The 24,632-nt window shown below is 39.1% G+C and overlaps 2 protein-coding genes across 2 annotated transcripts; one reads left to right on the top strand and one right to left on the bottom strand.

Annotated features, from left to right (window-relative positions):
- Positions 1 to 552: 552 nt before the first annotated feature.
- Positions 553 to 7,469, top strand: POMP (proteasome maturation protein; the record flags this gene model as incomplete). The annotated part of the gene is given in 7 exon segments (XM_082002797.1): positions 553 to 578; positions 580 to 634; positions 959 to 1,056; positions 1,964 to 2,024; positions 4,197 to 4,298; positions 6,186 to 6,279; positions 7,334 to 7,469. Coding segments are annotated over 7 exon segments (504 nt in total). The 3' UTR covers positions 7,402 to 7,469.
- Positions 7,470 to 12,617: 5,148 nt separating this feature from the next.
- On the bottom strand, positions 12,618 to 22,869 carry SLC46A3 (solute carrier family 46 member 3; the record flags this gene model as incomplete). Its single annotated transcript, XM_082014376.1, has 5 exons — positions 12,618 to 12,705; positions 14,435 to 14,591; positions 16,035 to 16,118; positions 16,549 to 17,422; positions 22,678 to 22,869. 5 exons carry the CDS (start codon positions 22,867 to 22,869, stop codon positions 12,618 to 12,620), a joined length of 1,395 nt encoding a protein of 464 aa, XP_081870502.1.
- Positions 22,870 to 24,632: the final 1,763 nt, after the last annotated feature.

Here is a 24,632-nt window from a genome sequence, read left to right as displayed (position 1 = left end):
TCCAGGTAATGTATCTTTTTAATGCTTTCACTTACAGCAATCTCAGAAAGGTCTAGTCAGTGTTGAGTACGTTAGTTGGTAGATGCTTTATATGCGTGTAATAACAGGTGTTTTAGGGTTTTCTAATAGGTGTTAGGTTGTTGACGGTTCACATGTTAGTACAGAAGACCTTAACTGTAAGCATAAATTTTCTGTTGTATATGACAGTGCTGCTGGAGGAAACTCCTGCACTGAACAGCTCATTGCTGTTACCTTCCAGAATTTAGTATACATTGGCCTACATTGATGGAGCAATGTGTATGAACAATCCTAAAATCAATTCAATAAAATCGGGCAGGTTAGCATGAAATTAGTTGTCTAGGTTAAGATGGCTTTACTTAGTAAGTCTGTGAAGGTGTGTTCTTCTGGTCTTCTGCTACAAGTTACTGTTTCTCCTTTGCTCTTTCAGTTAACTGGCATACTAGACCACTTGAATACACCTTGTCCACTTTATGGGAGCCTTAAACCATGGATAAAATCAATTTGATCTTGATTGTGCCTGTATTGAAGTAAATGAAGGAATGCTCAGACATGTTACTTTGTCCTGTCAGCTGAACATGACCTGCCTTCTTCCTTTCCATCCCTGCAGCCCAGGGTGGGAATGAACAAGGGGTAATTACGAGTTTAACTGTTTCGGCCAGATCCAAAAAAAATGTGTTGTCAGTATCTTTTAACTGTTACCAGACTTTCTGAAAGAATTCTAATTTGGTGTGGGGTTTGTGTTTTGGTGTTGTTTTTTGTGTTTGGGTTGGTTTTGGGGTTTTTTTTGCCTTTTTTTTTTTAAGATACTTTAAAGTGTAGGGCTTGTACATGAGTAGTTTAACGAGTCTTTGAGCACTTTGTTTCATTTGCCTGGCCTAACGGTCCATACGAAAGGAGTCTGGTTCAGTTAAAGTAATCCACGCTTTTTTTGTTTCAGAATTCCAGAGGTGCTTCTTCTCTGTTGAAGGATAGTGTCCCAATTACTGAATTTTCAGCTTCAGGACCATTTGAAGGTCATGATCTTCTGCGTAGAGGGTACACTTTACTTTTTCTTGTTGATTTGTGCCATAGCCAACATTGAACTTCAGATAGAGGAAGAAAGTATGTCTTGAATGTTGGCTTTTTAAAGAAGATTCTTGGAAGGTGTATCACAAAAGCTATAGCGTTAATGTGCACATATTTAATCAAATTGTCTTTCAAGCATGAATTTTCCATGAAATATCACTTCAGGAAGGAGATAACATTAATGAACTTTTACCTGTGTGATACTGCTCTTTAGAAAAGAGATGGAAAAGCATTAATAATTACAAAATATATGCTAGTTTTAATATACATGTATATAAGTGTGCTGTAGCTTTGTGGCAAATGGTTAATTTCAGCATTGATACAGAAAATAAAGTTAATATAGTAAAAGTGTTTTTGGGTTTTGCTATTTTACATGAGGGCTAAACTATGTGCATGTCTTCGATAATGAACCTAAAATAAGCGCATGGAGTTTAAAATGCGGGTAATACAGCTATGAGTGGTGGGGGGCAGGTATGTAAAATGTTCAATTGCAAACCCTTGGAGACTTCTAAAATCAGATATCATGTAGTTTGGACATAATTAAACCTATGAAGTTTTCATTTATTGCATGTTTTTCTCTATTTCTGAAGGGGGTCAAGGAAGAAAAGCTGTCATTCTGTTTCGTTAAACATAAATAAAAAAGGATGCCTGAAATTTAAATTCTTTTTCTTCTGGTAGTGGTGTAGTTAGAGGTCTTATTTGGTGCTTCACTATTAAGGTTTTGTTTGGGTTTGGGGGTTTTTTTTGGTAGTTCAAACTGTGCTAGTTGTGTGTCTCTGTGGGTTGATGTTTGTATCTGAGATTAGTTTTGGAATGCAACTTAAAAAAAACAATATCCCAATTAATTTGAAGTTCAAATTTTTACTTGTATTTCTAGCTTCACAAGTGTGAAAAATGAATTGTTGCCCAGTCACCCACTGGAGTTATCAGAAAAAAATGTGAGTATAACATGAAATATAGTGATCTTCACTTTTAACTAATTTTGAAGCTTAAATTAACAATGTGGTTCCCTGGACTGTTTTGTGGGGTAACAAGTAACGAGCAAGGTCTTGCCTTTAACAGAATAAAGGTGTTCAACAATAGTAACATTTTATTTATACAAATAACATTGGTAGAAAATTTGTTTAATGTTAACCTCGCACTTGTGACTCTCTCCAAGTATATAAGCAGGCTTCCAAGTAGGGATTTACTTAGTAAGGTTTAGTCATCTAAAAGTTATTAAGCTAGTTGTGTATGCAGCCTCTGTAGCTAGGTTGGGAGCACACCTGTCACTTCTGGAAGGCTGATCTTCCCATTTTGTACCATATATCTTCATTTTCAGACTTTCAGTCTGTGAACACATAAATACTTTTCATTAAATTACCCGATCACATCTAGAAACTTTACACATAGTTTGTCATAAATGTATGCAGTCTTGTCCAGCTTAGTTATTGCTCGTGGACCACTTAAGAGTGGTCTGTGGACCATAGGGTGAAGGTGAAGGGAGACTAGACAGACAGCCTTGGCTAAATTGCTCGTTGAACTGAGTCTTGTCTCTGGTGCCTGTTTTGTCAGCACAGAAGATTTGATGTAACAACATGTAGTGAAGCAAAGGCAGTATTTGGGTATAATGTTCCAAATCGCTCAGCTAATCAGCATAACAAGGTCTGAATGTAATGTCTAATATATTCTAATTCTAAATTCTAACCAGTGCTAGTGTTGTCTTGAGTTAAAAGGGTGATGTTAATGTGACACCAACTTCACAAGCTTATTTATAAATACTGTAAATGTTTCAGAGCTATTTGTCAATTGATTTTTTTTTTTTACTGACTGCTATCGCAGTTTTAACTCAGTTCTTGCTGTATAAAACCTGCATAATTAAAAGATTACATGCTAGAAGAAAAGTGCACAGAAATAATTGAAGAAGTATGTGAAACTTTTAAATTGTTTTTTCCACATATTGTTTGGTTAGCTTTTCTCTTAAGTTTATGGCTGATTATCTAAGAATTATTTTCATGTACATTTGCATGGGAAAATACATCTTAGGCTGAGATAGTTACAGTTTACTGATGTAAATGATAGGTTATTTAGGTAGCAGTAGTAGAAATGCAATCTTTCTGCTACTCAGATAAGGACCCCTACCTTTTATTTTATAAAAGAAATGGAAAAATAATGTGACTGGAATTGTAAGTTTGGGATGAGACATATAAACAATACTTTCTGCTAACTTTTGAAGAGCATTCAATATAGGTTGTTGTGAAGAAAATGCATGTTGTGCCTTTCACCTGTATTTTCCTGTTGGTTTTTGAGATCCCTTCACATAAACAGGATGATATTATTGTATTAGTAGGCTTTTGTCATGGTGATTGAGTACAGGTTTTAAAAGAGGTATTTGTAGTTTTTGATTTACTTTACAGTATTATATTGTGTCAACATTACAGGCATGTAGTCAGTACTATAAAAGCCAAATTTGAGACTGGATTACTCAAGCTTAAGTTTAGCATTAAGCATAAGTTACTTTTGTGTACTTCAGTATTAATGAGCTAGCACTTTTTCATTAAAAGAACCCTCAACTAAATAGATTTTCTTTGTCTTATGGATCAGTTTTAGAGCAGTTGGTAAAATTATGAGCTTTCTTTTGCTTTTTGGGCTCATATGGAGTGATGCATGGTGCTCTGTCTACCTACTTGATCAGAAAAGAAGTATTTCAAGTGTTTTCAAGTAGAGTCTTTGATGGCTAACAGTAACATCAATTGTGGCTTTCAAGTTTGTTTTCTTACTTTAAATCAGACTTAGCTTCCAATTCGTGCTTACAATATTGTAGTAATGTGAAGTAGTGCAAAACCACCATTTGTTGGTGTTATGTGTCCTGGCTGTCAAAAATAACATAATGAAATTGCTACTATAGATTTGTAATAAAATCCAGCAAAAAGCAATTTCAGTTTCATAGAACAAATATTACTGCATCACTGTCTTTTGTGTGCATTTGAGACAGATATGATAGAATCATTGAATTTTTACGTATAAATTTAATAAGCATGTTCATTTAAGTAGGATGTTACAAATCTCTTCTATGGCTGTACTTGAAAGTAACTTTTGCTAAAATAAAAATCAATGTTGTTTGTGATTAGTTCCAGTTAAATCAAGATAAAACAAACTTTGCCACACTCAGAAATATTCAAGGACTCCATGCACCTTTAAAGCTGCAGATGGAATTCAGAGCAGTGAAACAGGTAGGCATTTTTATCCAACTGGTGTAACTTAAACCACTTAAAATTTTTTTTATCTCAGAACATGGTTTGAGAGAGTCATCTTTGTTGAAATACCTTATGTTTCCAAAAGAAATTCTTTCACTGGACTGCTTTTATTAAAGCCAGCCAACCAAACATTGCAATTAATAGTTTCCAGAACAATCAATATGCTAAAGCCTTTCAGCTGCTGTTCTTTTATTGGTTACTTGGTGAAGTGGTAACTGCTCTAGCTTTGCTGTGGACTAGCTTCCTGTAAGCCTTCAGAAAAAAGCAGGAGCAATTGAGTATTAACTCCTAAAATTAATATTCTCCTCTGTAGAATGTATGACCTTCATGGGAAGGAATCTCTGTATCAATAGGGCAGAGAGACTTAGGGATCTGAAGCAGGTAGTGATTTGGGAGTGGATAGAGAGGTAAAATGAAACCTGAGGAAAAGAATTTGCTATGTGCTTATTGCTGTTCTGCAGCCTTTCTTGTAAGATCAGGGGAAGTCTACAGGGAGTTAAGTTCACAGGTTTTAACTCCTAATTGGAAAGCTGAGTCTGCCTCCTTCTTTCTTATCCCCTAGGATGGAGAGTAGCTGGAGGCAAGCTGACTTTGTTGCTTAGGAAACATAGAAGGCTCTTTGGTCCTAGTAAACTTTTTTTGGCTTGTTGAAGGTTTTCAAGCTATTAAGAGTTGTTTTCCCAAGTGAGCTGGAGCGATTTTATACTCCCAGTGGATCAGGTGCTACTGAACCACAGTGAGCTACATTAAACTTGGCAGAAATTACTGGTCCTGAAGATGTGGAAGTTAGACAGGTTGTATGAAAACATCCCTTGATCTCAGCTGTGCTGTCTTGTGAGGAAAAATCTTTTACCAAACTGATGTTAGCACATGGCAGAAAATGAGGCAGGTGAGGATATCCTGATAGTGTGTCTCCACGGGTATTGGGGGATGGGTGGGGAAAATACAGTGATTAGAAGGTTTTTCACTCCCAACTTCATGTTAGATATACAAGTTCTCCTGTGGTTTAATTTCACTTTTCTAAAATATTTACTGGAATCGTGTATTTGAACTTCTGACAATTGTACCAGTAGTGATTATGGAAATCTTTGACATATTTTGTGTGTAAAGAAATAGCTACATGATAATTTTATAGTTGCAAAATATGTTCATGTTATAACTGAAGTATCACTGCTAATAGTGAATGCAATAGTAAGTACATTCTCTGAATATTTAGGCTCTGAATGCTGTGTGTACCACATGAAATTTTTTTTTGTAATACTGTGGGTGAAGGGTACAGAAGAGAGTGTGGAAAGTAACTGGGAGTGGACTTAAGTTTAAGAATTGGAGGGGATCAGAGAAATTATTTAGATTAATTGCAAGGAGGGTTATGTTTAGATGTGAAAATCAATATAGCTCTTTCTCTTACATTCCTGACCTGTGTCAGAGATGTAGGAAACTTAGAATGTGGTTTCCAAACACCGCAGTATATGTCAGTCACCCAATACTGACCTCAAGGTATTGATGCATTTGCAGTGAGCTTCCCCAGCTTTATGTGATAACAAAGGAGAGAAAAAAAAAAAACAAACCTACTACTTTTTTTTTTAAATTATACTATTTGCTGTAGTAGCTACAGTGCAGTGACAGCTACAAATCTAGTGAAAGGCTGTTCTTCTCAAAACAGAGAGATAAACAATAGAAGAAGGTGGTGCTGGGTAGGTTTTGCTATCTATGGGTGCCAGTAGTTCTCTTATTTCGTTGTTGATTTTGAATGAAGAAGTGACTTTGCCTGTTACTTTTCTTAGTCACTTCAGACTGAGAAATCCAAATATTAACCCCCTCAGTTTCAGACTTGCAGAAACTTGAACTCTTGTCTTTTTACAGGTCCAGCGTCTCCCATTTCTTCACAGCTCGAACATGGCACTGGATACTCTGAGAGGAAATGATGAATGCATCGGTTTTGAGGATATTCTTAATGGTAAATACATTGTATTTGTGCATCTAATTCTCTTATTCCTTAGAGGCAAAGAACTTTAGAGTTCCCAAATTGTACCTTTAAATGTTTCCATAACATTCAAAACAAAGAAAAAAATTGAGTTCCTAAAGGCAAAGAAGCACTGGGGGAAGGGAAAATAAATGTGGTTCAGCTGCTAGTTGTGTGGAAATTACTCTGAAACATGGAGTAAGCCAGTATTTGCTTGTAGGCTGGATTTCTAAAGGAATAGAAGATTATGCACTTACGTTGTATGTCTGTTTCCCCAGAAACTTTGGTGTGTCTGGGGGAATTAAAGGCATTAATATGCCTTATTTATGGAAGGAAAACACTCCGATATACCCATAAAGAAAGGTGTATTTCTTCCGAAGTGCAGTCACAACCTTTTTTTCTGTCCTTGTTTAGTTTTTTCATCTTTATTTTTTGTATGGAAATGAAATTTATACTGGCGGTATTGGTATCTTGCGTCCTCTGCACATTCCTTGTTAATCTTTGAGTATCATGGCTAATGTCAACCATACTTTACAGAATGAAGGAAATCTCAGAGATGCTTAAGGGCATAGAATTTCTGTGAGACTAGGTGGTTAAGTGAAGAAGAGAAACCACGACTATGTCCCAACTAACAGAAGGGCTGGAGTGTGAGCTCCTGTTGTGCAGAGAAGTTGCATTGGAAAGGGATGTGGGGCACCTATGAAGAAAAGCTTCAGTAGACTTGAGTTTTCTTAAACACAAAACTCAATCAGCCTTGAGATTCAGGCTGTAGGAGACCGTAGAACTGGTTGCTTTTCCTTGGAAGTGTGTGTGTCCTTATGGAACGCTGTTCCACTATAGATGTATTTGTTAGCTGATGATTGCTTTGGATAGAGCCTTGGGAGTTACAGACCTGCATTGTGCAACACTGTGAAAAATCAGTTGAGTAACTGTTGCACTAAGCGTTAGAGTGAAGGAGGAAAAAAACCCCATGGTAATGTTCATAGTTATTGTTGGTCTTTGTAGCTTGGTAAAAGCTTCATGCTGTCGATAACTTTTTTTTTTCCAGATCCTTCACAGAGTGAGGTTATGGGAGAACCACACATGATGATGGAATACAAGCTTGGTTTATTGTAACAAAATGTACTCCACAAAAATGTTTTGTGTGTGTCTTTATATTGCAGATCTAAATACATGATACTAAATTGACACTCACAGTGTTAAGCAGTCCTACAGTTATGATTTGCCTGCCTTGATGAAAAGGCATATTAAATGTTTAAAGTCTATAAATTGTTCTGTGCTTGTTGTCAATTATATAAATGTCCTGTAACTAGGTAGTTTAAATGTCTTTTCATACACTGCTCAGGACAATAGCTTCTTAACTATGGAAATGCTATATGTGTATACAAGAAATCCAAAAATACCCGTGCATTTTAAAACTGAATACTGTAGGTAAATGCATTTAATGTTCTTGCAGAAGAACTTTTTAAGGGGAGAAAGAAGGTATTTTCCATTGAGTAACTCTTTGTTCATGAAAATTTCCATACACTTTTTAAACTATTGAATAAAAGTTTGCTATAAATGCTGTTGCGTTCCAAAATATATTTAATCATAAATCAAGAATCTCTTATCCACAACACAAACAGTGTTGTTCCTTTTTCTTGCAATATCTTTAAAGATCCTTAACTGCTGCACTGCCAGTGGAATCCTGCTACATACATTTTTATTCCCCGCCCTGTTGACAAGTTGTTTGTGAGTGAGCGTTTAAGCTTTTGTATAGAACTGGAAGTAGTGCTGTAAGAAGGGAGTTAATTGTCTGGATTTTTTTCATCTGTCCCCCTGAGAGGATATTCTGGTTTCTGAAAGCAGAAGCAAGTTCCAGTTAGGAGATGAAACAGGGTTTTTAAAACCCGTTTGGGAACATAATCCAAAAGAGCGTCCCTAATCTAGGTATTTTAAATTTCAGAGACTGAGAAAGAATGCAGTGCCTAATTTATGACAGTACCTAATGAAGCTCTTGCAGTGAGAACATGAAGATACAGTGGTACTAGATGACAAATACAGAAATAATTTTTTGTGGGTTTACTGAAATCAGATCTTAATTAAGGGAGAATGAGAGATGCATACTTAAATACACCCTTTAAAGGAGTGGGCCACTGAAAGTTTTTTTGTGCGTGCTTGAGTGCATGTGTGTTGGTATTAAATTCAGGGTTATAACAACTATTTTCTGATGTCATACATATGCATGTGTCATATAAATCCTGCAAGGCAGCTAATATGATGTGGCATCTTAGGAGAAATAAAGTCTGTGTTCAGACTTTGCAAAAGATGTCATGTCTTGTCATATGAGGGGAGCTTGAAACAATATTTCTAACACAGGAACTGTCTTTATTCAGCTGGTTTTAATGACTTGGTTAAACTGCTAAGTTCACTCAGTGTTCTATTGTAGATCATTTGAGCAGAAATGTTGCTATAAACCTCTTTTCACAGTCCCAAGCATCTCTTGTGCTTTTCAGTGTGCTTAAGTTGCTACAAATTCCCTGTCCATGTGGGTGAAAGCCTCTAGCTTCTGTCCTGTAAATTTTACGGTGCTTTTATATGCATCTGTTGCAAAACATTGCAGCAAATTAAAAATACTGAGATGACACAGTATGAGATACTTTACTGGTGATTTTGTATTTAAACTTGTTTCATTTAAGAAGTGAAGCTTCTAAAATTCTTTCACTTGCGAGTTGCAGAGATTAGAGACTTGTGCTATGAAATACAAATTATTTGCCTTTTTTGCCTTAGTGAGGTTAAACATAGGACCAATAAATTGAACATGCAAGCATAGACTTACTGTTTAATTTTCCATAGCTGTGCTTGTCTGTCTGTGAGTTGATGTACTTTATTAAATATCAGAATTGGCTGCTATTTTATAATTGACAAGTTTCTTGGCATTTTAGTATAAAGCAAAAGTAAACTGTTGTTACAAAGCAAGCTTGGGGTTCAGTAGGCTTTGCATTGCTCTAGGCTCAGGCCAGAAAGGCTGGGGGATTACCTTGCCAGGTCTGGGACAAATTAAGATATGGGCATGGATTTTTAGGAGGATTTCCAGGTCTGCCTTTCTACCAGCACTGTTCCAGAAAACAGGAAGCCATCCCTAAGTTGTACACAGTTGCTGGTACCTTGTAGCTCCCCACCTCAGTGTATGTAGCTAGTTGGCCTTTCCCGGTGTTGGTTGAAAGACGGATGCTATTGTATCTGAGCAAAACTACATTAAGACAAGTAATTTAGTAGAGTTTCTCATTAGTGCAGCGAAGAGCGGACACAGAGCGGGAGGCTGGACATAATTTCTAGGTGGTTTTGTTCAAGGATTGGTATACTTTATTGTCATCTTGGGTGAGATCAAGATATGTTCAGAGTAAGGAAGCTAATTTTAAGGGTTAGCCAGGCTGGAAAGTGAGTAGCAACTGGCAGAGGCATGCCAAGCAAGGTGTGCTGACAAGTGTAGCTGGGACAGACCCAACCTGGGCAAGGGGAGGAACGCTCTTGCAGGTCCCCCGGTCTGAGGGATGCAGCACAAGCCCCCATGCTGCCTTCTTGCAGACAGCAGTGCTGTCCCTGCCACCTCTTGGTGCTGATGGTTCTGGGCAGCATCCTTTCCCCAAGTGCAGGAGGGAGACAAAAGCACATCTTCCTGTTTGTTTGTTATGACTACAAAAAATAGATGACACCATAGTGCTTCTGTTTACATGAACATTCCTCCACTGGTCATCCTGTTGGCCATTTGTCAAAAAAGAATGCAAGAACTACACATACAATGTAGAGTTTAAAAAACCCCAAACTTCATTATTTATTTCTGCCAAAATAATTTGCATTTATATACAAACAGAGCAGCTACTATAAACTTGGAAGGTTTTGATTTAATAATCTGAAGCACATTAGTACCTGGTTTCCTCAACTTGCACTGTGCTAGGCACTTTGAAAAATACAGTTCAAATCCTTCATGTGTTTTGACCTAAACTTAAAGCCAGTTGTAAATGCCGTGTCTACCCGAAATACTTCACAAACAGCAAGTACTTTTTACAGCAAAATCAAACCATAACAAAGCCATTCCTGAAATGTATGTGCATGTTCTCATTTGGGCCAAGAGAATGCCACTGTGGAACTGCCTTGCTTGGTTGCTACCCTCCGAGTGCTAGCAGAGGTGTGCATTGAAGAAGAGGAAGTGAAGGCACACACCGCTTCATGTGCTTTACTTTTTCCAGGCAGTTTTGTGTGAAATGGTCAATTTCCTAAAGCCTTATGTAACTGCATAATGAAGAGGCAAGGAAAACAATGTAATCTTTGTGCTGAAATCCTTTACATCACTGTTTTCTTAATCTCTCTACAAGTACTCATTATGTTTTGGACCCACTGATTATTGTAAGAATCGCTTCTCCAGCAAGTTGGCAGCAACTTGGGCACCTCAAGAGATGAGAGTTAAGCAGTTTTATTTACTGACTAGTGTCTAAACCAGCTAGGAAAAGCTAATGATCTTTAATTGCCAACAATAGGCTTGGTAGCTGAGGACAGAAATGTAAGATCTGGCTATAGTTATCAGCTGTGTAAATATTAATTCCCCCTGTCCTGGCTGAACAACACTGTTTTCACTAGTGACGGGTAGATAGTGGTCTCCTGGATAGTATAAGCTCTCCTTTACTTTATTTGAACCATCTTCTGAACTTCTCCGTGATCACCATACATAGCTTGGAAACAATGCTGTCGTTCAAACAAAAAGGATCTACAACAGTATCATTATGATGTGGTACTAATATTTTTTGGTGGAGTACCATTGAGAAATTCTACAGAAGTACTCTGTTCATGTGATGGATGTTAATGTCTGTAAGCAGATGACCGATTATACAGCATATGCTATGTCCATCTTCATTTTCATCCTATGCCGTGTGCACATGCTGCTTTCCTAGAACTTTCCTTCTGTGAATGTCAACCACTTTATTTTGATTTCTTTACCTAATCTGTTTTGGGGGAAGAGAATCACATACAACCTACCTGTACTTTCAGGGATCAGCACAGTATCAGCTGTGTCTGAAAAAAACACGTGGCAGTGGTCCTTGACACAGTGTTATATTTACATTTCTGCTGTGGTGTGCATTCCAGAAGCTAATACTCTGGATAATTTCTACTTAAAGATCTCAAGCAAAAAGGTGAAGAGTCAATGCAGAAACTGATTCCTGGCTTGGCAGTCTCACCAGTTTGCACTGTGGCCCTGTGCAAGTCACTTGTCCTCTCTGTTGATTTCTCTCTCTCTGCAACAGAGAGGATAATATCTATTATGGAAGGAGGCTCTTAATAGCATTTGTAAAGTGCTTTGAAGATGAGAAATGCTGTTCAAGTGCTCATAAATTATGCTGCATTCGTTGCAAGATGATTAGATGCATGATTCAGATTTGGTCACCTCATTTCAAGGTTGTTAAAAAAATAATCAAAGATCCACTGAAAAGAAATGCTATTACAGCCTTTCACTAGAAGAAACGTTTAAGCTAAGTACAGCCAACTTAACTAGAAAACAAGAAATACCTATGGCACAAAAAACAGAGGTGTCTGTATGCAGTCCTTAATATATGTAATATATGGAAAACTATAAAAATAAATGTACAATATGGCCTCTGCAAAATGTAGGCATAGGCCTAATTTCACACTCTGCAAGCTGGAAGTTTTCCAAGTATGACAGTTCCATCTGAAAATCCATTTTAAGAACTAAGTCACAGGCAAGGTCCACACAGCATACTTGCACAAAAGCTCTGTGCTAACTGCAGAGCAGTAAGTCTCCTTACAGCAGGTGCAAGTACTGCCTTCAGTTTGGTTGCTTTCTGAAAAAAGTACCTTTTAGTTGAATAATTTTAGGTAGGTTGGTGGGCTTCATTAAGACAGGCCTTTTAAGATGTCCACAGTGGACTGCATCCTCAGCCAGCATGAACTCCACTGGCTTCAGCAGAACTGCCAGCACCCTCTGAGTTGGTAAGATTATCTCTTAGAATGATAGAAGATGTATCACAATCCACAGCTGACACTCTCAAACGTGAGAAAGGGTAAGTGGAAAGAGACTATCATCCTGCCTTATTTTTTTCTTCATGCTGAAAGCAGCATTAAAATCTCCATTGCCAGCCTATTTGTATAGTTAAGAGCTAGCTTTATTCAAGTGCTAAAAAGAGACTGGATAAAGAATGCTACCAATTTAGTGCTTATTGCTGCAGGGCCACTTTGAGATTGCATCTGCAACTGTTGTGTTATCTCTATGTTCTCTGCATGACATAGTGGTCTCTGCCACTGCATGTCAGATTAGAAAACCAAGGAGATGAATCCTTTGTTCAGCTATCAACGCTCTCTATGCTGGATACTTCTTCAGGTACAAGCAGAGCCAAGTCCTCCCCGTTCCAGCTTGTGCACAGAAGCCAGCTGTAAGACACAGATAAGACACATATCTTTAGCTGAGATAGTTAATTACAGCATGCTGATTCAGCACCAACACACACACTTGCATAGCTCTGTTACAACCATCTTCTGTGGCACAAAGCTGTTGACATAAACAAAAGCAATGACGGTACTTGCCCTTATTACACGAGTTAGACAATATCGTTACTGCTGTCTTTGGTAAGTACTAAACTGCTATGCCTGTTTTACTACAGACTGGAGCAACTATCCTTCCTGTTCTCCAACAGTAACCTTGCATGATGGTCTCAAAAGAAAGGTTTTAAAGAAAGGGAACTCAAAGGATGGTATATCCGAGACAGTAATGACAGAAGGAAAGGAAAAGAAAAATAACTTTAAAAACTTTATTGTGATGATGGACTGCAGTCCTGATTGCAGGATGTACTAATCGATGGTAAATATCTGTTGCCTTTTGCACAGAAGAGAGCGCTTTCTTAACGGAAACTTTCTCTACCATGCAGCACTGAACTAAACTAAAACTAGTATTTAATGAAGCAGAAGTATTTACTGGGCTTTTTTTAATATAACTGAATTCCTTGCTTTTTTTATTACTTTACTGAAGAGTATTCTCCACACACACACAAGAACCCTTTGCTTCAATTCCCTTAGGTCTGAGACCCACCACTACCTTAGTCCTGAGTTACCATTAGTGCATGCAGCTTCTCTGAATAGACTGAGTAAAACATCATAGTCAGGCAGGCACAGACTTGAAATTATGTGAAATGTTCTAAATGTACAGCATTACCACTGCCTATTTAAAACTTTAAATGCAGCTGATGTAGAGATAAAAGGTGACTATCGTAAAGTCTAAGCATTAGGAGAAAAGACACAGGTCTCTAGCAAGAGTATCACCCTCTTAAGAAAAACAGCTCCTCACGCCCCAAATAGAAATCTATCTAATGAAAAGTGATCTTTCTGTCATTTAGATCTACGTTCCAAAACCCTAAAAAGACATAATTTCTCTTGGAAAGAATGCACAGTGAAATTAGCTTTTGTGAATATTCATGAATAATGATCTTTTCCTGTCAGTATTACTAGATGTTCACTAGAAATAATTAGATGTAAATACTATAGAGGCACATTTTTTAAACACATCTAGAGGTTTAATCATGTGGGCCTTAAAGTTAGTGCAGATCTTTTACAATTTTGATGGCACTGGGTGACAAGGTAATCATGACCAAGGACCAGGACAGATAACTTTCCATTAAATTCACTGAGTGATTGGTCATGTTTACAACTCTCATTAGCATGTAGAAGACCTCAGACTGCAAAACTAAGCTCCTGCCTTTCAAGTGATCTGTTACTTTTCTGTGTGAAAGACTTTCCCCAGGGGCATCTGAAAGGTCTTAAACCAAGGGAAGGTGTACATCTGCAGTCCAGGTACGGTGTATCGCACTAGTAGTACATTCAGGGTAGACTTCAGTTTGGGGGAATTAGGTAACAAGTTCACAGCATGCAGCTGAGGGGCGGTAGCTGGATCAGGGCCAGAATGGGTCTGATGATGGAAAATCTCCAGCAAAGGTGTAGGGGAGGTAGGTGCTGAAGAGAGAAAAAGTGTGAAACTAGAGCTACTAGAGCACACTAGAAAACACTGAAGTTTGAGAACTATTGCACTAAGACCATTCAGCTTCAACTCATATCAAAACAGAAGTTACTGGCAAAAGCAGTTAAAAGCAACCTTCTGATCTGTACTTACCACAGGACAGCCAGTGGAATTAGACAAAGGCCTGCTGATAAGAGGAAGCTAAAGCCTGAAAACCATGCAACAGTAGCTGCATAGAGAATATTAAAAACTGAAAGTGAAATAGTGCCGGTCACAACTTCTAAACAGGCAATACAAGCAAACACAGCACCTGCCAAAAACAAATGGATGGATTACAAACAAAACAAAGTAAAGCCAAAACCCCTTCCAAGTACTAAAGTTTTTAAATTTGTTTTGAAAGATCTATCTATCTACAGTATTTTAGCAAGTATGCAAGTAACAAGCACCCAAGTGTCATATGTCTTTGCTATGAAAGTGTCTTCTGTGAGGACTCCTACAAAAGACTTCGTTTTCAAATGAAAAAAAAAAGGCACCAAACACCAAAACCCAAAAATCATTTTGCTGATGGGAACTATTTTCCTTTGCTACTATTCTGTCACCATACCTACTTTCTTGAATCTACTTATCACATAAAGTTCAAACTGTTCATTCTCACTAACCATCCTTTGCCCCTTCCACTCCTCCTGATTCTCACTCTTCCCTTTCTTGTTTTTTCCTTCTCTAATCTTCACCCTTATACACACAAAAGGCCCTGATCCAACAAAGACTGCTAGCTCAGAACATAACCATCTCCTCCTCATTTTTGGAAGGAAATAAGCAATTTTTTTTGCACTGAGCTACCAATTGGGGTGGCAGTCTATCCCATCAGTGTCTTGTTGAGCACGCTTTCCCAAGCGACATTCATATTTATGGGACCATAAACAAAACCATAATAGGTAAGCAGAAGAGGATGACAACAGGCAATCCGATTCCTGCATCAAACTACTCAAGTAGTCAAAGCCCTGAAGAATGCCAAGAAACTGCAAAAACAGAGGTGTATGTTACCATAGTTCAGTACAAAGAGATCTTTGTTTTCGTATATAAAGACACGTCTTTTAAAAAATAAAACCAAACAACTCAGGCGAATGCTTCTAGAAAATATATGCTCCCCAAAATCTGGTTACAGCACAATATGGGATATTAGAGCCAAATTTTGAGGCTGATATGCTTTTTTTCTGTGGTCAATACAGAAAGCACTTTGGGAAGTAGTATGTTAGATCTTTTGGGACATGTTTAAGTAGCCACAGGCACCCTTGAAGCCAGGCACATGGCTCAGGATCCAAGTCTTTGTTTTCAAGTGCTTTGAAGGTTCACCACCTACTGCTTACTTTTCTAAATTATTAAGTGGCACTGACTACATAACAGAAGTGTATCTTTCTCTGCATGTCAAAATCTTCTGAATGTAGAAGCACTTGTGATTCACGTCTGTGTAAATCTTGAGCATTCCTCTGCTTCAAGTTCCCCATGGTCTTTATTTTTAGAGCAATATCTCCTGTGAAGGCTGAAACTTGTAGTAGTTTTTAAACACAATGTTTTTATATTAAATTCAGAATCAAAAGCCATTAGTATCATGACATAGGATCATATTATATGCACTTCAAAGAAAAGCGGTCTTAAAATACCAATACGTAGCTGTTTGTTTAAAGGTAATTTCGGTGCATCTCTGTTCTTAAATACCTTATTATCGTATTGTTTAAAAACAAATTCTACTCACCCTGTTCACCAGTGAGAACCACTTTTGACAGCATGGATCGGAGAACAGGAATAGGCATAAAGCAGAGCAAAGATGGCACTCTTACTGTAAAGCAATGAATCAGTTATGAGACATTGAAGTAATAAACCCCCAAGATTTTACAAACACATTGCAAATGAATTAGTCACATACATACATACTTTTGAATGCTCAGTTCCCCAAATTGTAAAAGGCAATAGAAAAATAAAACTGGAAGTGCACTGAGACACAATTATCCCAGCACAGAGAAATAAATAAATCCAATATATCTGTCTTGCTCTAAAACCAAATGATAAGCAAGTAATTTCATTCACTCTCCACACACTTCATCTTTTAATCAAATCCTAAATCAGTCTCACACAACCTTGTATATTTTACCTCTCTAGGACCCTTTCAAGATGGTACATCCAATATCTACCAACTGCACTCGCTACAGATAACATAGCAGTATTTTCATATATATTGTTGACCATGGAACGACTGATTCTGAACTCACCTAAAAACATGAGCAGGGTAGTTTTGGCAAAGGCAGCCATGACCATTCCTCCAATGTAAGAAAATATCCCAATAAAGACAATATAAATGTCTTTGAGACATTTAGAAAATAAATAAACTCCTAAAAAACTGGTCAGAGAGACAGAAGTGAATGCAGCTGCTCCATATCCAATGTATACTTCATTCCAGCAGAGTGGCTCATCCAGTTCATACAGCGTAAAAAGCGAACTCCCACCAACCATAGTAAACAAATAAGTCATAAATGTAAAAAGTAACACAATGATTAAAATTCTCTTTTTATAAGGGGCAGTTTTAAAAAGCATGTACACTCCAGAAAACGTCTCTCTAAGAAGTTCTTTACAAGATACTGGTGGCTGGTGCTGAAATTCAGATACGCCTACTGTATCTTCCAGAAAAAAAATAATATAGATAATATTAACGACGTGAAGGAGAGATGCTGTCACAAATGTCCATGTAAAGCCTATTCCTCTTAGAAAGTAGCCAGACAACAGTCCTGCCAATCCAGACACAACTCCAAAAATCAAATCCACCACAGCTATTCGTGTTGTTTTCTGCTTCTCATCGTGACACACGTCTGCTATAAAAGCAAAGCCTCCTCCAAGAAAAGTTGCCATACTCCCAAACAGTCCAGTAATAAATGCAACCGCAAATAGGATAGACAGTGACAAAGAAAAATATGATATTACAGTGAGGCAAATATCAGCAATCAAAGCTCCCATTGATGGTAAAACTAAAGACCTTTTGCGTCCCTGGCGATCCCCATTAGCTACAATGACAAAGGCAACTATAAGGCTGGGAACTGCCCCAGTTAAGTCCAACTGCATATTAAAAACAGAGGCTTTTTCTTGAACTTCCTGCAAAGAGAAAACAAAAATAATTGTAAATACTATAATACATTGTTAAAAAAAAAATCTGTAATAGTATTACACTTACATAATGATTAGCATGCAATATAATGAATAGCACAGTACATGTTTATAGATTATAAATTATATTATTGTAAAACATAATACATACGATAACATTTTATAAGATTATATGACATTATATTATGCTATAATAAAATACAGTACATGACTGTAAGTTTATAAGAATGCGTTATATTACAGTAACCCCTAATACAAAGGAATTGCATATTCAAAGACTCTCGCTTTTGTAATTTTACCTTCCATGTTCCTCAAACATCCCTTGTTACATTTTAAGCCAGAAGTTACTTCTGAAGATACCGACTTACTAGTACTCTTGACAGAGGAGTTTCAATGGAGACAAGAGAACAATTCTTTTGAACATGCATTTACAAGAGCTGGTGCTTATCCTGTAAGTATCTCCTTCAGTACAGGGTCTGGCAGAAGGACACCCAGCCTATTTTCATCTCTCAGAAATCAGTAGCAAAACAGTCTTTGACTGAGGAACACCTCCCATGCTCCCTAATCACAGCAGATCATTTTTCCTCCCAAATAATCCTACTGAGAGGGTTACAAAGAAACAATTCACTGACTAGCACATTGTGCAAATAAACAGATCAGGATTTGCTCTGACATCCCAGTGTACAATGGTAATAATAATAATAACAACAACCACACGTTGAAACACAGCATTAAAAATTATACTGACTCACAGATATGTGAATTAACTAATTTTTAAAACACTGGGAAGCTTTGCGTTCAGCAGCTGTCCAAGTCAGCGATCTCTCCATAGATATGCCACAGCAGGCATTCACATAAGGAACAGCAGCTAACACTATGACAATAAACTGTAAACACCCATTACGGGAAAAATTTCCGAGTTCTTTTTAACAGAAGTACAAAAATCAAATGTAGCTGAAAAACAAGCACTTAACAGAACATGAATGGCTGTAGAAAAAAGAGCTAAAGAAAAGTAAATTAAAAAAGAAAAGACTATCTTGTTATGAAGCCAGCTGCTAAATGATGGTCAGTAATTCATATCTTGCTTCTAATGCATCGACGCAGGCTAGACAGAGAGCAGCCACAACAGCCCTTCCAAAGACAACCACCTGGTCAGAGCAGCAGGGGAAAAGGAACTAACTTAATTCGCACAAACCCTGTATACTCTATAAGATAACCTTTCCGAAGCAGAGAGTAAAGTCACTCTAAAAGTTTTCTTGAAGCTTTCTGAGGTATCATGCAGACTTGGGCAGAGGTTGCACTCTTCAATCAGTAGCAGGTACAGCCATGTAAGTCTTCCCTAAGCCTGTATTCAAACCACCTGTAGTCCATGTTTCAGGTGTTTCTTCTGTAGCTAACATAATCCCCACTGAGTAGCACCCGAAAGACAAACCCCCCCCCCCCAAACTTTCACAAATGTACTTTGGGCAATTTTAAAGGCTGTTAAATACTTTATAATTTCATATTTATATTTACAAGCAAAGATCACGAGTTTCTAGTTCAATCTCTTCCTTTGTTTACAAGATGCCACATTTTATTGCAAGAAGATTTGTCTGATCCTGAGGCCCTCACGGAAAGCCCTCAAGATCCCCAGCACTCTGGAGTCCTTTATTTTCTTCCCTTATCATGTCTGACTGCCTTAGAATTCATGATGTCCTGTCCACTAGCCAATACTGTTGTCATCCTGGAAGGGTCAAAACCATGAAGACTGAACACACTGAGATGGAAAATTACATTCTGATCTTTAACTCCTCCCCTGGTGACAAAGAGAACTCTATGTAGCTGCAGGCATTGCTTCTTTACTAGGATCATCATGTTCAAAGACATGACTGTCAAAGAAATGCTAAAACAATAGAAATAAAACTACATGTTATTATATATCATCTCAACCCACATTAACCATATGATACAAATACTATTGCTAAACCATAATGAAGTATTAAACTGGAGGAACAAAACAACAAAGACTTGGGTTTCATTGTTTTGAAAGTAGGTGTGCAACACAAAGAATGTGGCTACACACCCAGATACCACAAATGACCATAACCTTGCTGATGTAAGTAACTTCTTTGTCTGCCGACAAGAAGACTAAAAGAGAGAAGTACAGGAAAACTCCATTTAGAGTGTAAGGCACTCACCTGTCTACTTTATATTTTTAAAAAGTCAATGGAAAGAAATAGAGAAAATGATAGGTCAAACCCTCAGCTGCTTTAAAATCATGTAACTCTTAAATAATCAATGGAACTACATGGATGTGAAGAGAAAGTTCTAGTTTTTTAAACTGCAAGTTTCACTCTACTCTGAAAAAATACTCACAGTGGAAAGAAATAGTTCTTAAAATTACCGGTTTCAAAATTAAAAGAATGAAAATGAAGAAGCAATTCACTTAAGGAATAATTTAAGAGAGAAGTGTGGCGCCTGAGGCTGAACAATGTACAGGACATGATAAACTGACAGGCTCATAATATTAAAAAATATTGCTGAGTAGCAAAGGAAAATGCATGGCTTGGATAATAAATAAACTGGATGATAAATAATGTTTAATGATTAATAATATAGCTCTTTCTGAGCTAAAAAAAAAAAGGGATTATCTAAGCCAGTGATTGGAATGCTTCAGCTTGTATTATAAAATTACTAATTTCCTTCAAGTTGTAAGAAATAGATAATCTAAATTCTGCAAAGACTATCCATTTTGAACTATATTCTACTTTTTGGCAGGCTCCAAGTGATTTTTGCCTTCATTCCTTTTACTTTTTCCTTTGAAATAGGTTCATTCTATTCTTCTTCTATTCACAGAACAGAAGGTCTTATACTAAATTAACAATTAAGCGAAGTGTTCTTCTAAAAGTTAATGCCAAACAGGGCCTGTTGGGAACACTCCTGACAGCAAAATTTACACCACCTGTAAACATAAGTCAGTCAGGATGGTCTTGGAAAATCCAGAACACCTACTTTACATATCCTCAGCAAAAGGCTTGGGACTGCTACAGGATGTAGTCTTCTCCCCATACACAGGACTATTACTCAGCACAGAGACTGGGTTCCACTGAAATTAATGGATGTTTTGAGCCTTTTACATTCTTATAATATGGTAACAAGTGTGGTACCAAAATGCACGCAAGACACATGCAGATAAGAGCATAATTGTTCAAAAGCTCATGCCCTGCTAGCAATCATTGAAATGGAGGGAATGTAAATTTGTCAGGAAAGGGAAACAAAGTTCTGTTCGCCATGATTCAACTACCATCTTGAAGGATTCATGTTCTCAAATATCAAGTTAATTATACTTTGTAACCTTTATGCCAAAAAACTGTACTGTGTGAATTCACCACCACATCAACAGGAGATGCTATCTAAACTTCAGCTGAAATTAAGCACTCTGCTCCAGTGTTTCGCAAAAAGAAACAGGAAGTCTCATATCTTGAATCATAAGTGATCACAATTTGAAAATCAGGTTGAATTTGGGGGGTTTCTAGCAAATGCAAAGTGCAGAAATGTTTGTGAAATGTGGGTTTCTTGATGGGCTCTGTGGTTAGAACGGCCTGCACCACGCATGATTTTTGTAGAGTTGTTCCTTCCGTATGACAAAATGTCCACACAACAGCACCAAATGGGGAGCTAATACTGAAGAAAACACTTTGGGGGAGTAGCATACACGCATTACTGAGACAATAATTGGCTATTATCTCCAAATTAATTCCAATGGGTGGCATACATTACCTTCCTTAGCTGATAGGTCAGCACAGAAAGCATGCTGGACTACAATTCTATCAACCTTTTTACTTTCACATTCTTTCTACTAAGATCAGCTTCTGTCACATGAGGAAGAACCTACTTCATGCTAAATTTTCTGAATTATTTCTTTGGTCATCTTCAACAGTTCTTTGATCATCTTCAATGGAAGCATGAAGCATATATAAAAATTCTTTTATATATGACAAATGAAGTAGATAAGCTCAGGTGTTCAGTCTTCTGCTTACACAACACATCAGAGATTCAAATTGGGGGATGTGAGCAAAAATTTTCAAGCGCCATCCTTTCAGCAGCATAGGGAAATGCCAGATGACTGTTTCCATAACTCCACATTCTGTGGAATTTACAGTCCAAGGCATCTACTTTTCTGAGTCTACAGTGGTTTCATGTTCCATTTAAGCCAATCTAACTGCCAGTTGTTGTTGCCAAGGGTGGTTCAGTTGCACCTCTTTTGCAAATGTGTTCCCTCTGCCATCCCCATGTTAGATACAGCAATCTTCCAGCCAAAGATAGTGTCTGAGCTTTGCACTGCTTCAGAAAAAAAACATCACAAGCTCAAAAAAAAAAAGAGCTTTTTGTTAAATCAGTGCCCCAATCAAATCCAAACCATAACCTGTGACTTAACAATTGCAAGATACAACACATGGAGGGGAGAAATGGGAAGAGAGGGTAAAGGAAAATAGAGTGTGAAAATCTCTTCTGCTGGCAGCCCCCAGCTAGATGTGCTTATGTGTAGCATTAAAACTGCCCTGGAAGTGCAACAGAAGAGATTCCAATCAACATCTAGCTATCCAGCATGCTGAACTATGAAACAGCGCTAAAAATGTAACTGACCATGGGATGCTGTCATCTTGCCATCTTTGTATTTCAACAAGGCAGACGAGCACTGCTATGAATGGTAAATCATCAATTACATTTCATTGTGCAAAGATCAGTTAAATAAATTCTTAAAAAATTAAAATTGTAATTTTTTTTATTTTAACCCTAAGCCCCTTCTTCCTTCATATAATTCCTCTTAAATAAATGTATTCTAAACTAGATCTTATTCCTGAAAATTACAGGACATTTTCTAAACTTTACGTACTTACAGAGAACACTAGAAGTCACGGGTACTACTGATGGCTCATAAACACATGCACAATTCTTGCTGGAAGGAGGAGACTTCCATTGTACCCGTTGTAATGTCAGGCCAATGCCAGTTTGGGCCCAATCCTCTGAAATTATTTTCAACTCACGTCAAAATATGAATTTACATCAGCATCTTCCTGGAGACAAAACTTTGCCTTTAAAGCACTACAACTACCTACAGCGCAACACAAGAGCGATGAGCCAGTAAAGTGACAGCAGTTTACAAAAGTACCACTTTAAGGTTAAGGAAAGGAGGTTACGTTGAGACAGCACCTACTGGCTGCAAGTTCATTTACAATCGTTATTTTTTTTCCCCCTCTTACCTTCTGCTTGATATAAGCCGGGCTACTTTTATTCTGTTCGCAGTAGCTGGCGTTGCTGTCGCTGATGAAAGTGGAGTTGTACTCGCCCTCCCACAGCCGCCGGTAGATGAACTGCTGCACCAGCGGGCTTGTCAGGGAAGACGCGAACATGTAGATGAAAATGACGGGCTCCACGCACAAAACCTTCCTCATTTCTGGGTTTGGCGTTTAATCCTGCGTACCAGAAAACAAAACGCAATTACTCACGACGTGACAGGAAAACATCCGACCTGCCGGCACGCTCCGCCCCGGCTGCTTGGCAGCCCCGACCAACCCCGGAGACCCGGGCCCCCCGCCCCGAGCGCACCTGCCCCGCCGGTACCGGCAGCGCCCGCTCCCGCCGCCCGCCCTCCTCCGCCCCGCACCGGCCCCCGGCGGAGGTCACGCAGTGCCGGCGCTGCGTGACACCGAGAGGCGGGACGAGGAGGACAGCGGAGGAGTGTCCCTCGCCGGCCCGGCGCCGCGCCGCCCCGCCCCCCCCGGCCGCGGCCGCCGAGAGGACGAGGCCGGGCGCCGCCATCTCGCCCCGGTGTCCCCCGGCTCGCCTCCGCGCCGCGGCCTGCGGGCGGGGCGCTGCGGCAGGCGGGCACGCGGCCTGGCGCTGCGGGCCGAGCCCGGGCGGCCGCCGGGCCGAAGAGGGAGGCCCCGGCGTGGCGGCTGGCCCCGGCGGGCTCGGCAGGACAAGGAGACATGGCCTCTCCTCCGCGGCCTGGGGGCAGCCCTCCCCCGGGGGAGGAGAAGGGTCTCGCCCCCCGCCCCCGGTGTTGGCACCCATGCCAGGGGACGCGTGGGATTGCTGCCAGAAAACATGACAGATCAGCAGTTTCACGGTTTCAGCCGCGAGCAGCAGCGTGCCAGACATTGCTGCCGCCCGGTGTTTACTGGGCCAGTGAGTTTGTTTTGGTCGGTTACACAAGGAGGATATTTCTTACCAGCAGTGCCTCCGGCCCCGTTTGACACCATACCAGCGACCCCGCTGCAGCTCCCGCTGCCTGGTGGTCACCTTGGCCCCGTGGGGTCAGCCTGCCTGGGGTCTGACACAGCCCTGCTCTGGTGAGGGAGGAAGCTGCAGGTTGTTTCTGCTCCGTGCTGCCATGTTTTCCACTCTCAACTACTGTGATTTTTTTTTTTATATATATATATGTAGCTTTTACTATAGCTGTGTAGCTTTTACTATAGCTGCTCCCCTTCCACACACTCTCTTGGCTTGTCAAGGTGTGTAAAAGCAACGTTTGTTAGCCGCTGGCTGGTCTCCAGTTAACACATCTCATTCTCTCCAAGTCTGACCGAGCTGATGCCGTGTGTCGGGGAAAGGTGCGGTGGACAGTCTGTCTGTTGGCACAGCTGCTGTGGCGCGTGCTTCAGCTCTACGAGAAAGTCATGCTGGTGCAGGTCCACAGTTGTGCTGTTTGGGTATGACCTCTATCCACCTTGACGTACACAACAGAGGGAGCACACCCTAGTATCGGAGCTGTAAAACTTCAGGATGAGTTTTCTTGTACAAATTACAGAAGCCTTGGCTATCACTGATGATGGCTGCTCGTTGGGTTACGGATACTGGTTTCTCTCTGCTTTGAGAGAGAGTGCTCTGGGACAGACACCACAGTAACCCTGCTCTCTTCTTTGGTGCACTGTCATCTTAAGACACTGAGTAATAATTCTGGCTCCTCACAAGTGTGGTACAACAAGGAGAGGTGACATAGTTGGGGAGGTCTAAAGGACTTCCTTTCCGTCTTAAACTGCTTTTCAATTACAGATATTGCAAAAAGTAATATTTGCTAAAAGCACATAAAAACTTCAAATGTTCCCTGATGTATTTTTTTGTCTTAAAACAAGAAGTGCAGTTTACTAACTTCTAAAACATTCAGTTCCTTCATAAACTGATTTGAAGCCAGCTTGACTGTAACATGGGTCAT

The sequence above is a fragment of the Phaethon aethereus genome (genome assembly GCF_964289735.1).
Source record: "Phaethon aethereus genome assembly, chromosome: 1".
Lineage (NCBI taxonomy): Eukaryota > Metazoa > Chordata > Aves > Phaethontiformes > Phaethontidae > Phaethon > Phaethon aethereus.
The sequence above is the reverse complement of the archived record's forward strand: the minus strand, read 5'-3'. Positions and strand labels throughout refer to the sequence as shown.